At 37.6% G+C, this 15,988-nt stretch overlaps 1 protein-coding gene across 4 annotated transcripts in view; it reads right to left on the reverse strand.

Annotated features, from left to right (window-relative positions):
* Positions 1–3,086: 3,086 nt before the first annotated feature.
* Positions 3,087–15,988, reverse strand: part of LOC106883036 (phosphatidylinositol 4,5-bisphosphate 3-kinase catalytic subunit alpha isoform) — a 46,617-nt gene continuing 33,715 nt past the window's right edge. For all 4 annotated transcript variants that reach the window (XM_014933898.3, XM_089342778.1, XM_052977095.2 and 1 more), the window contains 12 exons: positions 14,939–15,045; positions 14,292–14,373; positions 13,872–14,036; positions 13,309–13,412; positions 11,828–11,990; positions 9,918–10,027; positions 9,561–9,682; positions 8,171–8,249; positions 7,497–7,667; positions 5,797–5,914; positions 4,831–4,982; positions 3,087–4,351 (listed from right to left, as the gene is read on the reverse strand). In XM_014933898.3, the coding sequence (XP_014789384.1) occupies positions 4,084–4,351; positions 4,831–4,982; positions 5,797–5,914; positions 7,497–7,667; positions 8,171–8,249; positions 9,561–9,682; positions 9,918–10,027; positions 11,828–11,990; positions 13,309–13,412; positions 13,872–14,036; positions 14,292–14,373; positions 14,939–15,045 (1,641 nt within the window). In that variant the 3' untranslated portion in view covers positions 3,087–4,083. The remainder of the gene's footprint in view (positions 4,352–4,830; positions 4,983–5,796; positions 5,915–7,496; positions 7,668–8,170; positions 8,250–9,560; positions 9,683–9,917; positions 10,028–11,827; positions 11,991–13,308; positions 13,413–13,871; positions 14,037–14,291; positions 14,374–14,938; positions 15,046–15,988) is intronic.

The following is a 15,988-nucleotide window of genomic DNA, read 5'->3' on the forward strand; positions in this document are numbered from 1 at the left end:
ATGCAGTAATGATATCAATCTAATTGCAATACTCTTTTACTCTTTTATTTGTTTTAGTCATTTGACTGCGGCCATACTGGAGCACTGCCTTTAGTCGAGCAAATCGATCCCAGGACTTATTCTTTGTAAGCCTAGTACTTAATCTATCGGTCTCTTTTGCCGAACCACTAAGTTACGGGGACGTAAACACACCAGCATCGGTTGTCAAGTGATGTTGGGGGGGACAAACACACAAACACATACACATATATAAATACATATACATATATACGACAGGCTTCTTTCAGTTTCCGTCTACCAAATCCACTCACAAGGGTTTGGTCGGCCCGAGGTTATAGTAGGAGACACTTGCCCAAGGTGCCACACAGTGGGACTGAACCCAGAACCATGTGGTTGGTAAGCAAGCTACATACCACACAGCTATTCCTGCGCCTATACATTAAAAACATAAAACAGATAACACAGAAGTATAATGAATTCTGGCTCAATTTTCAAATGAATATAATTTCTGATACTGATTTCCCAAAAGGTTTCTTCTAAAAAAACCTCAGCATCAGAAACTTTTTTTCCAAACGCCCAAATTAATGACATATCATCCAAATTTATTTGTCTATTTTGGATAAAGATCACACATTGCAATATGTGATCTAGTCCCCCCCCACCTCTCTCTCTCTATCTCTCCACTTACAACATTACAATAAACAAAATACATTGCCTCACAGCAAACATCTAAACATCACAGTTCCCACGACCAATCCTTCAATTTCCCCCACCACCCCTACTCCATGTCATGTCTCTGATATGATTTCCTTTTTATCCTCACCACATTTCAATTTTTAACCTACTCTTCATTTTTTGCCTCCCCACTCACTTGGTCATGTACACATGCACACGCGCACAGTTCAGACAAAAGAGACTACTACTACTACAAAATAGTGTACAAATAAGTTCTCTTTAATTTTTTACATAATAGATCTCTACCTGACTAATTGATACAATGGACTGATTCCTTGTTTCTGAGTATTGATTTCTTCTGTAATTTGTCATTTATGTTGGTGCCTCTGATGGATGACAAAGTTGATTTTAGAATGAAACAATTGTCCACTAATTTACTCACAAAAGAGTAAACAACATAGGCACAGGAGTGGCTGTGTGATAAGTAGCTTGCTTACCAACCACATGGTCCCGGGTTCAGTCCCACTGCGTGGCACCTTGGGCAAGTGTCTTCTACTATAGCCTCGGGCCGACCAAAGCCTTGTGAGTGGATTTGGTAGATGGAAACTGGAAGAAGCCCGTCGTATATGTATATATATATATATGTATGTGTGTGTATATGTTTGTGTGTCTGTGTTTGTCCCACCAACATCACATAACAACCGATGGTGGTGTATTTACATCCCCGTATCTTAGCGGTTCGGCAAAAGAGACCGATAGAATAAGTACTAGGTATCCAAAGAATAAGTCCTGGGGTCGATTTGCTCGACTAAAGGCGGTGCTCCAGCATGGCCGCAGTCAAATGACTGAAACAAGTAAAAGAGTAAAAGAGCTAGAAAAAGTGCTGCTAAGCATTTTGTCTGGCATCGTGACAAATCTGCCAGCTTACTATCTTTATAAAAATTATAATAATATTTTAAAGATCTGACAGGGAAGAAAATAAGAGTTCAACAACCATGGGGGGAAGTAAGTAAAAGAATGGAAAGCATCCGACCAGTTCCGGTAAACCAGAGCTCTCAAACAGGATATTAAACAAAACAAGTAAGGGTGAAAAAGTGGAATATATATATATAACACTTGAGCTTTCCCTAGTTTTTTGTGGATATGTCAAGCATGTCGTTTGTCTTGTGATTGCATGTGTCTGTGTCCTCAGATGTAGAAGAAGAACTAAATACTGAATAATGGAATCATCATCTAGATCTAGATTCTTCTCTCGTTTCCTCTCCTTTCTTCTTCTTTGCAATTCTCTCTCCTTCTTTCTATTTCTTTCCATCCTTGTCTTTTTCGCCCTGTCTTTCTCTCTTTCTCCTTCTCCCTCTCCCTCTGTGGTTATTCATCTTTCCTTTCTAACAATTTATCTTTACTCATTGTTCTATTTATAGCAAGGGTCAAATATGGCTAAAAAATTAAGAAGGTCACGCGCATCAGCAATCATGAGGTCAAATACCTCAGCCAAGTATATATATATACCAGCTTCACCTCCATAGCTACCAGTTGACCCACACCTTGGGAGTGAAATTAGATGGATGGAAACTATGAAGTCGCTTGGGTAGTTTTGTAACTGTAATTCAAAGGACCACTCTTTAAACAGATTGTATCACTCTTGAAGCTGCTGCCTGTATATTACGTTAAAGGTACAGTGGTTTAAGTCTTATGCTCACAACCACGAGATTATCTAACTGTCCAACCCATTCCAACATGTAAAGCGAATAATGATGATACACACACACAAGATTGTCCTCTTGCTCTAACAAAAAAAAAATCTTTTTTTTAAGATTAGGCGCAGGAGTGGCCGTGTGGTAAGTAGCTTGCTTACCAACCACATAGTTCCGGGTTCAGTCCCACTGTGTGGCACCTTGGGCAAGTGTCTTCTACTATAGCCTCGGGCCGACCAAAGCCTTGTGAGTGGATTTGGTAGATGGAAACTGAAAGAAACCTGTCGTATATGTATATATATATATATATATATGTATGTGTGCTTGTGTTTGTCCCCCCAACATCGCTTGACAACTGATGCTGGTGTGTTTATGCCCCTGTAACCTAGCGGTTCGGCAAAAAGAGATCGATAGAATAAGTACTAGGCTTCCAAAGAATAAGTCCTGGGGTCGATTAGCTCGACTAAAAGCGGTGCTCCAGCATGGCCGCAGTCAAATGACTGAAACAAGTAAAAGAGTAAAAAAGTATCTTATTCAGAATTAGTAGTAGGCACCACTAATCATTTGTTTACCTTATCTTGAAGATGAACGAGTATCGCTTTCATCATCTCTGCTACCCAAATTCATGTTTACTGGTCACTTTGTTATTTTTCTCGGTTCATATTTATCTTTCATCACACATATTCAGATTCACAAAAACAGACACAGACAAAGATCAATAGATACAGACATTGTTTTATTCAATGTTTTTCATAATATTTATATATATATATGTATATGTATATATATATATACATTTTTTGAGGGATGGGTTATTTATTTCAGAATATATATAATAAGAGCAAGAAAGCCAGACTAAGACAGCCTATTTGGCATCACTCAAGGGAATGGGGATGGGGGCAATATTTTTTGTTGTTTTTTAAAATTTTTTCATTGTCATGTAACATTTTTGTTTGTTTTATATATATATATATATCATATATATATATATATATATATGTATGCATGTAGGTATACATACACACACACATACCCACATACACACGCACATGTGGGTGTGAATATTTTGCTTCCCTTTCAGAAGTATTCAGAGAAGATAGAAGGAAAGTACAAGAGAGTGAAGATGACAAGGTGAATGAACAATGAAGATGGTTAGATGGAAGAAGTCAGAGACGGATAGAATGGGTGGGGGTGGGGTAGAGAGAAAAAAGGTGGTGGCAAGTGACAAGAGTCTGTCAGACAATGGTGGTGGTGTAGGTGACAATGATAATGATTATAATGATGGTGTCCTGGTGCAATTAAAGAGGATATCTTGGAGCACTTGGGTGGGATAAGTTAAGGAACAAAAAAAAAAAATTAAAATGTTGAGAAAAAACGTGACAAACCAAAGAGAAAGGGAAGTTATCAGGATGTGTGTGCGTGTGTGTATGTTTATATATGTCTGTGTGTGTGTGCATATATACATATATATATTCACACACATACACAACACACGTGTAATTTATATTACACACAGCAATCATACATATATGTACACACACACACACACATGCACGCACGCACACACATACATGCATTTTCAGCATATGTTTATTTACTATAAGTGTGTGTGTCTGTATACACACATATATATATATATGCATATATATGATGTATGAACATATGTCTCTCTGCTTGCAAGGTCGTGTTTATGTTTTGGGATTGTGTCTGTTTCTCACCGATTCCGGTTGTGCAGGTAATGGAAGAACCAGTCCAGCTTAGTTGTCCAAGAGCCACCATAGGCATTATTGAATTGTTCCTGAAAATAAGTGGCAGCTTCCTGCTCAGATTTCTCCACAGCCAGTGTCTTGCGAAGGTATCCTATGTCATCCATTGACTGTAACTCAGGGATGCCACAAGAGAGCATCAGTGTGAAAAGGGTGATGAAAAGCTTGGCATGTTTGCGAAGTGCCAAATAAGCTTGGCCACACAGTTGTTGAAACCTGCATCATCATCATCATCAACAGCAGCAGTTATGGAATGAAAAAAAGAATATATTGTATAGTTCTATCTCAAATGTTAACATATAAAGACAAAAGGAATAACAAAGAATAATAACAGTTAAAATAACAGTTAAAATATTAACTTCTAATTTAGGCACACATATTGATCCCTGGAGGGATGAAAGGCAACATTAATCTCTCATTAATACTGTTTACATCTATGAATAATATGCCCTTGTAGCTTGGCAGTAAGGCTTAATGACAGGAAAGGCATCCAGTCACAGAATATTGCTTCAATACATATCTCACAACTCACACAAGCATGACAAAAAAAATAAAACAACACAAAAAAATTATGATACATATACCCACGATCCACAATTCTAGCATCCTTCTACAGCATTTTTTCTCTATCCTTCTATCACTCACTTCCAAAACAGACCAGTCTCTATAAGAGAGAAGACAAAGCGTATACTCACTGTTCAAAAAGTTCATTTTTCTGAGGTTGGTCAGCACCCTTTGCTATAACTTTGATGAAGTCTTCCGTCAAAACAAAAGGCACTCGCTCACGGTTGATTCCAAACTTCTTCTTTTTGTGATTTAGAAAGTGACCAAAATCAATATGGAATACCTGACAAAACGACAAAGCAAAACAAAACAAAAAAGTGATAATTTTTTGTTTTATAGCCAGTGTGTATTTTTTGTTGCTAACTCTTCTCTGCTTTTCAAGTAATGGATTTTTTTATTTCATGACTTTCAAGGCGTGAAATGAGCAGATGATTTGTTGACAGTAGATGTGACAGCATTGCATGTAGTGACTTTTATAGAGTACAACTGTAAACAAACACGTACGCATACATAAGGGTTATGGCTTTGGTTCGAGGAATGAAGTGGTAACAAGGCTGCTGGAATTCTGAGACACTAATGGTACCGTAATTTGCACCACTAACTTCAGGAAACCAGCCAACCACCTGATTGCTTGTCAATCTGGTGGACACCCAAGCCAGATAGACTTTATTCTCTTCAGGAAATGGGATAAACAAATGGATGTAAATCATCATCATCGTTTAACGTCCGCTTTCCATGCTGGCATGGGTTGGACGGTTTGACTGAGGACTGGAGAGCTCGATGGCTGCACCAATCTCAGGGCATTTAATTCAGTGCATTTATGATTTTACCAATTGTCTCCTTGAACAATATATCTAAAATATTACACTTGTTAAGTTTATCTCTATAGATGATATATTTCTGATAATTTGCAAGAAAATCTGTAGAGATAACCTTAACAAGTGCTAACACAGTAGAACACAGCATTAACTTATAAAAGTGTTTAATACACTCTGTAGTATATTATGGCTGCATAATGAAATACAGTGTCCCTACAAGTGTTTAAAATATTTGGTTTTAAACTTAATTTTAAGAAGTTCTTCTATTTTTGTTTTTACCTGTCCTTCTTCAGTCATCATAATGTTCTCAGAATGTCGGTCCCCAATGCCTAAAACAAATGTAGCAACACAGTACCCAGCACAGGATTTTGTAAAGGTATCAATTGCTATGTCATATCTGCAAGATAAAAAGAAACTGTTGGTAATATTTACATGTATAATATCAGTCTACATTACTCAACATTTCAAATAAGTTAGAGTTGTTTTAAGAAACTAGTCTAAATTTATGATTATTTTTTGAATTTAATTGAAACATATAAAGGTTGAATTATGGTTAGAAATATTGTAACGAAAGAATTAAACATTTCGATTATGTCTTCTCTTTGTTCCATATTTAAAACACTAAATTATAATACTAAGACCAGTTTTAGTACGTTAAAAATTTCTGTAATGTCTGATTTCTTTCCATATTTAAGGTTATTAAAAGCATAACACTGGAATTTTATTTTGTCATATAACAGATTTCAATTATGTCTACGATTTCATCTCTTAGACTTGTGTAAAGTGTAACACTCATACTTCATTATATTAAGAAACCACCAATCACTACTTGACTGGTACTTAAATATATTAATAACAGTATTTTTATTTTGTCATACAACAGATTTCAATTATGCCTCTGATTTCATCATTTAGCGTTGGGTAAAGAGTAACACTCAAACTTCATTATATTAAAGAACCACCAACTTGACTGGTACTTAAATATATTAAAAATAACTATAATAATTGTATTGTGAGAATAAGAATAGGATGGGCAAAGTTCAGAGAGCACCTAGCTCTGGTGGCAACAAAGAGCCTCTCCCTCAGAGCGAAAGGTAGATGAAATGATGCCTGTGTGCAAACAGCTATGCCACACGGCAGTGAAACATGAGCTGTGACAGTCGAGGACACGTGTAGGCTTGAAAGAAATGAAGCCAGTACGCTTCAGTGGATGTGCAATGTCAGTGTGTATGTTTGACAGTGTAAGCAACCTGAGAGAAAAGAGGCACAAGATGTGGTGTGCAAGAGAGACAATTGCACTGGTATGGTCCATGTGATGTGTATGGATGAGGATAGCTGTGTAAAGAAGTAGACCCAGGAAGACATGGGACGAGGTGGTGAAGCATGAGCTTTGAACTTTGGGCCTCACAGAGGCATTGACAAGTGATCGAGACTTTTGGCAATATGCTGTGCTTGAGAAGACCCATCGAGCCAAGTGAAATCATAGTTATGGCCGATGCTGGTGTCATGTAACTAGCACCCATGTTGGTGGCATATAAAAGGCACCTTTTGAGTGTTGGGCCTCATGGAAACAAAGGGACCAATACTGGTGGCATGTAAAAAGCACCTTTTGAGTGTTGGGCCTCACAGAGTCAATGACAAATGACCAAGACCTTTGGCATTATGCTGTGCTTGAGAAGAACATCCCTTGAGCAAAGTAAAATCACCGTTATGGCAGATACTGGTGTCACACGAATGGCACCCATGCTGGTAGCACTTAAAAGTACCCATTATACTCTCAGAATGGTTGGCATTAGGAAGGGCATCCAGCCATAGAAAACCATGCCAAATCAGACTGGAGTCTGGTGCAGCCTTCTAGCTTGCCAACCCTGGTCAAACCGTCCAACCTATGCCAGCATGGACAACGGACGTTAAATGCTGATGATGATGTACTAATAATCCATATATTGATAATAAAATAAATAAATACATGCACTTACTGTTCTTTCTGGTTGCGCTCTTTGATCCATTTATGCAGCTGAGAGCTGTCCAACTGCATTGCTGCAGTCTTGCCTCCACGGTGCTGGATAGCCATCACAGTGGTAGCTGCTGGAACTACCTCTATGAGTCCCATCTCTTTACCGGTCGACAAACAACCATATGGTATCATCCTATAGGATAGAAAATAAATCATTAAGCACAGAAATTAGATCCTCCATTGGTTTTGATGATGAGTAGCTCTGATCATGTCAATCAACATGGTTAGTAAACTAATTAATTTTAGAAGTAGTAGAACTAATTTCTAAATTAGGCACAGGCCTGGAAATTAAGAGGGAGTGGGTACTTGGCAACATCAAACAAAACAGTTTTTGACACGTAGTTTATTTTAACGACCTCTAAAGGATGAAATCTGATCTTGGCAGGATCAGAAAGTGCCATAACTGAATACTGCAAAACATTTAGTTGGACACTCTTTGGATTCTACCAATCTAGAACCTTAAATTTTCTAACACAGGAATAAGGCCAGAAATGTTTAAAGGGAAGGAACAGTTAATTAGACAAATAGAAAGGTAGAAAATATAAATAAATGAACGCACGCACGCACGCACGCACGCACGCACGCACGCACGCACGCACGCACGAGAGAGAGTGAAAGTATAAGAAAAAACATTACCTTAAATCTATGCCTTCATTTTTCCAGATGGAATCCATAATTCTTATCACCTGAAGAGTGAGCATGTCTTGTCTCAAATCTAACAGAAAAATTGAAATACAAAAACATTTGAAAATTTGACAGAGGTCGGAGATAAAAGTGACAAAACAGTCTATAAAAACAGGAAGCAGATTTGTGTGTAAGCAAAGCTTTCATCTCCAAAATGCTTCTTCAGAGAGGTGTCTATGAAAAGCTCAGCCACAAGCACATTAATTTGATGAGCAGGCTGTTCCGTTGATCAGATCAACCGGAACCCTCACCATCGTAGCTGACAGTGCCAGTATTGTAGAAGTGTGAGAGGCTGGATCTAGCCAGTTAGAAGATAAAACGGGGATGAATATTTCGGCCAGATATAGCCAGATTAAGTGCTAAGGCTTTCCCCATTATACCTATGATACACCACAAATGGGCTGAGTCACTGAAAGTGAAGAATGTACACTTTATCATAAGTTATAAATAGCACAACTACATGCTCAGAATGGAGAAGACCTGCAACTAAATTCTCCCCCCCCCCTTGAAAACAAAGGATTAGCAGCTAAATACTCTTCAAATGACACACTTATCCTATGTCTGTAATGTAAAAAAATGAAGACTGGATGGTCACAGTCTATGTTGAAATAAACACACACACACACATTATGGATTTCATTTACCACATTTTACTCACAAGGCATTAGTCAACCTGAGGCTATGGTGGAAGATACTCGCCCAATGTGACACACAGTAGGTTGGAACCTGGAACTACAAGGTTGTGATGTAAACTTTGTAACCACACAGCCATGTCTGTATTCATATATATATTCGGATATATATATTCAGATATTCGGTTAAAATGTCTTACGTTTAAGCTGGTTCCCATGCATTTCCCTGAAGAGAAGATTACATTCTTATCAACATCACCTATTCCTATGGAAGGTATAATTTGTAATCTTCGAAACATATGTTGGAAATAAAAGTATTCAGTTAACATATGCGTTTTACTCCATTTAATAAATATATATATATATATATATATTAAGGCGGTGAGCTGGCAGAATTGTTAGTATGCCAGACAAAACGCTTAGCAGCATTTTATCTGACTTTACATTTTGAGTTCAAATTCTACCAAGGTTGACTTTATCTTTCATCCTTTCAGGGTCGATAAAATAAGTACCAGTTGAGCACTGGCATCAGTTTAACTGACTTGGCCCTTCCCTTGAAGCTGCTGGCCTTTTACCAAAATTTGAAAACATTATTACTAAACAGATGAAGGAGCCAATAGCTCCCTCTACCCAAGTGAGTAGTGGAGCCCTTGGTTGAAGAGAATAAAGTTAATAGAGGAATTAGGTTTAAGATTAGTTTACAGACTGACCATCTCCATTTTTGAAAATCAACTTGTAATATGAAAGCCAGTAATCTGCAAGTGGATCTGGATTCTGCCATACAAGCCAAAGTGGACGTTTTTTTGATGTCTTCAAGTAGCATTGCCGAACACTGCAGAGAAAAACACAACCAAACTTAATGAAAAAAATCAAGTAACAACAACAACAACAGCATCAATTTGTTCTTTTATTGTCCATAAGGACCAAGACATTGAGGGCAGTACAAGGATGAAATTATAAACACACAACTTAGATGATGATTGCACACACACACACACACGGTAATAAAGACAGAGAATTTCCAGAGACAAAGATTGTTGTAATCGTAGCAGAGTTGTGGTACTTACAGGATGTCACCTAACATGTGACTGCTGTTTAGAGGGGATGTAAAACGCTGTAGGGCTTCCAAGTAATCAGCCTGGGAAAGCTGGTCTGTGAGAAAACGTTTCTGTTCATCCTGAAATGAAATAAGACAACAAATTCACAGAAACATGGATGCCTAAGGAAAAACAAATAGTAACATAGTCAACCTATCCCTTCACCAGGTTTAAAAACCATGAATGTTTATCTAATTCAGGTGTTTTCAAACTGTGGTCCGCAAGGACAAGACAGGGGGTCCGTGGACAGCAAATACTTTTTATGGGCAATTTGATTTTATGTATGTTTTTTAATCAAAATCTTTTAATTGACAATAAACCTATTTGTTAAATACTGTTAAATAAATAAATGTAAAAATATATGTTATAAATTTCATAAGCGTTTATAAGGGGGTCCCTAAGGTAAAGCCTGAAATATAAGGGGGTCCGCAAGTCAAAAAGTTTGAAAACCCCTGATCTAATTGATCAGCTATGGTTGCTAAAACCATATAAATATGAGGTGTGTTCAAAAGTTATCTGACTATTTCTACTTGCCAAGACTAACGCTGCATAAAAATAATACTTTGGGTGTGAAGTGACACCAACCTTCCTACGCATCTGTGAAAATTTTCACGCTGGTCCGCAAGGTCAGTTCCCACCTGTTATGCCTAGAATGCAAATATTGAAGTGTGCACTCGTAGAATTCTTGTTTCTCATGCAAGATGACTGAACACATTGAGCAGAGACCATAAACCCATATCTCATCACCAGTGATGATGGTCTTCATGAAGTCTGGGTTGTGGTTTGCACGGTCCAATATGTTCTGAGCGATTTCCACACGGAGTTGCTTCCGCTTTTCCAACTTTGGGACAAATTTCACCAACACTTTCCACATGCACAAATCCTCCATTAAAACGAAATGCACTGATCTTGTGCTTATTCCCACTTTGTGAGCAATTTCCTGAATTGTTACACAGTGTTCATCCATGACTAATTCACTGAATCTTCTTAATCAGCTCTTCATTTCAGCTCGTAGATGGATGGCCTGCCTGAGTATGCCATGTAAAATGCACTCGCTCCACTCTGCAGAGTGGTTGATCTTAGGAAGGGCATCCAGCCATAAAAACCCTGCCAAAACAGACACGGTAGCCTGGGGTAGTCTTCTATCTGGCTGGTTCCTGGCAACCGTTCTGCCCATGCATGGAAGATGGACGTTAAATGATGATGATGATGATGATAATAATATATATATATATATATATACACACACATATACAAGAGATGTAGAAAAGATCCTGGCTTTAAGAGTATCGTGAAAGGCCTGGTTGGAGGGCCTAACTTTCCAAGTTCTTTTACAGGGCTTAGAAAAACTGAAAGACTGCTGCAATAAGTGTGTGAATCTGAGGGAGAAATATGTTGAATAAAATCATAATTAACTGATTCTCCTGTATTTTCTTTTATCCAAAGCCAGGAACTTTTCAGCATCCCCTCGTATTAGTTCAATTAAATTGTTTAACCCTTTAGCAGTCAGATTACTCAGTTAAATGTAATGTTTATTCGTTCTCATTGCTTTGAAGTAATCAAGTGTTTATCTCATAGCTTTGGGATTTCAATCATGTGACTGTTTACTTTTAAAATAAAATATTGCAGGGTAGGTGTGAGAAGTTTGGTCTGGCTGGTTGCAGCCAAAAAAATAGGTAGAATATTGGGGCTGGATATGGCCAGTTTGAATGTTAAAGGGTTAAGGCAATGTCCCAATGCGATTGCAGTGCAATGACTGAAACAAGTAAAAAATTAAAAAGTTAAACATTGAAAAAGACAAAAAAAAAAAAAAAACAGAAAAGAGAAAGTAACAAAAGCATAAATTTTTGTAGGGTGCTGTTTTAACCGAAAATGCTTACCTCTCGCATGAATTCTGATTTTAACTTATCAGAAAGCTTTGCTAGCTTGTCTAGAGCTTCCAACTGTTTCAAAAGGTTTTTCAGAAATGCACCGCATCCCCGACAGTAGGCCTCTAAGATTAAGCCAAACCGTAAACGAATAGACGTTTCGTGCATTTCAGATCTGAAAACATTAGGTTTAAAAATGATTTAATGCACTAACTACATAAATGATATTGTATTAAATGCATTAAGTAAATGGATCTCTGAATGAGTTCATATAATTATTCTTTTGTTAAAATGTATGTGCAATAAATTGCTTATATTTCTTCAATACAGCAAATATCTTAACAACAACTTTTTAATGCAATTCCTAATAATATTTAATTCTAAAACCATAATAGTATTTTTTTAAACATCAAATGGCTATGATTGTTCACCCAAGTAAAATAGGAATCAAAGACAAAAAGTGCTTGAGAACCACTGGTGTAGGCAAAGGGACCAGTATATACAGGTTTTCTCAAGTATAGCAAGACACCAATCATCTCAGCCCTTAGTTGTACCCTTATCAGATGGTTAGTCATGATGGGTATACTGGGCTTTGCATATTTGTACCCCAGGGTACAGATGGTACATGCTTTGATGGTATGTGCTGCTCTCTCACTCAATAATAATAATAATGATGATGATGATTTCACATTTTGGCACAAAGCCAGCAATTTTGAGAAGGGAGTAGGTCAATTACATCAACCCCAGTGTTCATCTGGTACTATTTTATTGACCCCCAAAATGAAGGGCAAAGTTGACCATTGCAGAATGTTAACTCAGAATGTAAAAACAGACAAAATGCTGCTAAGTGTTTTGCTTGACATGCTAAATAATAATTTTAACAAAGGTGCAAGGTCACAGATTTCAAAAGTAGGTATAGTCACTTTAACTGACTCTGTGTTCTGGTTTCAAATCCTGCCATTGTTGACTTTTCTTATTCAGGATTGATAGAGATGTAACGAAATACTGTGAAGCATTTCATTTAACTCTCTACACATTTTGCCATCCATCAACCCATGCAAGGCACAAGGCTACAAATTTGAATTACCTGACTTATTTGATTTTATCAACCGAGAGAGGATAAAAAGCGAAGCTCATCTTACTCAAGACAGTAAATAGATGCAATAGAATGATTTCAAATTTTGGCACAAAGCCAGCAATTTTAGGGGAGGGGGAGCCAAGTCAATTACACTGATTCCAGTGTGCTCAACTGGTACTTATTTTATAGACTCCAAAAGGAGGAAAGGCAAAGTTGACCAGAGCAGAATTTGAACTCAGAACAAAAAGATGGATGAAACACTGCTAAGCATTTTGCCTGGTGTGGTAATGATTCTGCCAGCTCGCTACCTTACACGTCACACAATAATGCTAGGTATTTCATTCAACATTCTGCTACTTCTGCCGTCCACCAACTCCACCGAGAAGGATAGTCTCAAAAATACAAAGAATATTACCTTAAATGCCAGAAGAAGAACTGTCCAATCCTTTGATTCAATAAAGCTCTCTTCAGCAGAAACCGTGTCAAACGGTTATCCAGGTAAGGTTCATATTTTATAGCCTGAAAATGAGAAACAAGAGAAGTAGTGAGGAAAGAAAATATTTGCAAAAGTTAAGGAGGAAGTGATGCTCTTATCCACTGTTCCAAAAGAGACCAATAGAATAAGTACTAGGCTTACAAAAAAATAAGTCCTGGGGTGATTTGTTCGACTAAAGGTGGTGCTCCAGCATGGCTGCAGTCAAATGATTGAAGCAAGTAAAAGAATAAAAGAATATCAACTCCAGTGCTGATAAACCTTGGAAAACTGAAAGGCAATCGGCCTAGTTGGGATGTGAGCTGGAGACAAAATGTCAAACCAAATAACCACAAAGTAATTTGTTCAAAGCTGGAAATATCTTGAACTCTTTCATCACCGTTCAACAGTTATGACAGTTTTGTTAAAGCAAAGATCAGAAAGAACTAGTGTGCTATATAGTCACGTGTGGCTGACCAGCATAAAAAAGTTTGGAATTACTTTACCTGAACAATTTGTAAAAGATATTGGGAGAGTTTATCATCAGTTAAGCCTTTATCTAAGCAATCTACAGCAAAGTTCCGAATATTCGTATCCATATAAGAACAATCAAGTAACTCTAGAGCATCTTCTGGTGAAAGAGTTGGCCATTTTTGTAACAGTCGGTAAACCTAGATGGAAAAACGGAAACAGATTATATTTTTATCTAGCTATGTACCAAGGGACCAATGAGAGAAGGAGAAAGTCATGGGATGTAAAAAAAACGATGTGAAAAAGAGAAATAAAGACTGACAAAAAGAAAATGAGAAAGATAGAGAAATAAGGTGGTAAAGAAAAAAAGAAAGAGAATGATGCAGAATGAAAGAGAAAATAAAGATAAGAAGTAAGCAGAAAGGTAGAGAGCTGGACATAATACTGATACACACCTCAGCCACTTCACTTCTATCATTCCATTTCACAGAATTCAGCAGTTTTGGTAAGGAATGTGGCAGCAGTACACAATGGTTTCTAAGAGAAAAGATACAAATAAATAATTATTATTATTATTATTATTCATTTCCACTGATCATGCACGGGTTCACCAGTGCTTTCCATCACTAATGGTCTCGTGGCAGCCCCTCTGCATCCTTCAATGTGACATCAAGCTTCTGGAGATCTTCTCCAGTCATCTGGTACAGGGTCTGCTACAAGGCCTCCTCCAGCCCACAGAATAAAGCCCTGGTAGGATGATCAGAGTGACTCCCAAATGACTGGACCCAGAGCATCATCCTCCCCTTCTGGAAACAGAAGGGCAACATACTCAACTGCAGCAACCACAGGGGAACCACCCTCTTCTTCACCATGCTCTTCCTGCCGTTAGAAGAAGGCACTAGCCACAAGCCTAAAGATGGACAAAATGCTGCTAAGCATTTTGCCTGGCATGCAGCTCTAATAATTCTACCAGCTCGTCACCAAGCACAAGGCCATGAATTCAGGGAAGTGGAATATGATATTGATACACAAGACCTGATTAGCATATATTTTATGAACTCCTAGGTGGATGAAAGGCAAAGTTACAAGATACCAGACTTACCTTAGTTGCCATACAAAAAGCATCTCTTGTTCTGAAAGTTCAGATAAAGGATCTCGGCTGACTAGTTCTTCTAGTTGTTTCATCTGTTTAGCATCTGGATTTATATACTACAATAGAAACCAACAGATTGCAGAATATACTTTTACCAAAAAAGTTCTCTCAACTAAATTTTACTATGATCACACAAGACAACTGACCCCTCTCACAGGCAATGTCTTGCTTATTCTGGCATAAAGAAAAAATAAAATAGAAACAATATAAAATAAAACCTATTTCCTCATTTTACCCTAAGAGACTAAATTATAGTTAAAAAAAAAAAAAAAAGAACACATACTACAGTTGAAACTAACAGCTCAGAAGTCACAGAGTATACTTTTGCTGAAAGCTCTATCAACTAAATCTTATTCTGGATCCATAATCATTTATTTTAACATCTGACCTTTGCAAGCATGGATCAGACAGAATTTGGTGGGGCAGGTTTTTTATAGATGGATGCCCATCCTGTTGTCAACCTGCAACTGTTTCCAAGTAAGGTAATATTCCTCTCTGACATGGAATATAGATATATTCCATGTAAGAGAGGAAATGAAAGAATGATACCACTTGTATGACACTGTCACTTGCTGACATACATACAAGCACACACAGAAGCTTCTTTCAGACTGTCTATAATAATGATGATGATGATGTTTTGTCTTGGTGTAAAAGATGAGCTACAGCAAATATTCTACTCAACAGCACAGATTTGCTTGTTAGTTGCTTAATCTTAACCAGCTGAGGATGTGCCTTAGTGGCTGATGAGGGGATGGCCATGTTTGAAAGGAATCTTAGGGGTTTGAATAATTCACCTCCGGAAAACATGGGTGTTTTGTTCATTATCCATTACCAACTCTTGTTCAGGGACCTTGTGAACAGGATGCGCTACTCAACCTGAAGGAAATTCTAACTGGGCCCCATCTGCAAGGTCATGCGCTGTTTATCTTGATATGAGATCACAATATTGTGTACATATGGTTGTGATGCATGCGCCTGGTGTACTCTTATCATATG

This window comes from Octopus bimaculoides, chromosome 26 (genome assembly GCF_046866305.1).
Source record: "Octopus bimaculoides isolate indiv1 chromosome 26, ASM4686630v1, whole genome shotgun sequence".
Lineage (NCBI taxonomy): Eukaryota > Metazoa > Mollusca > Cephalopoda > Octopoda > Octopodidae > Octopus > Octopus bimaculoides.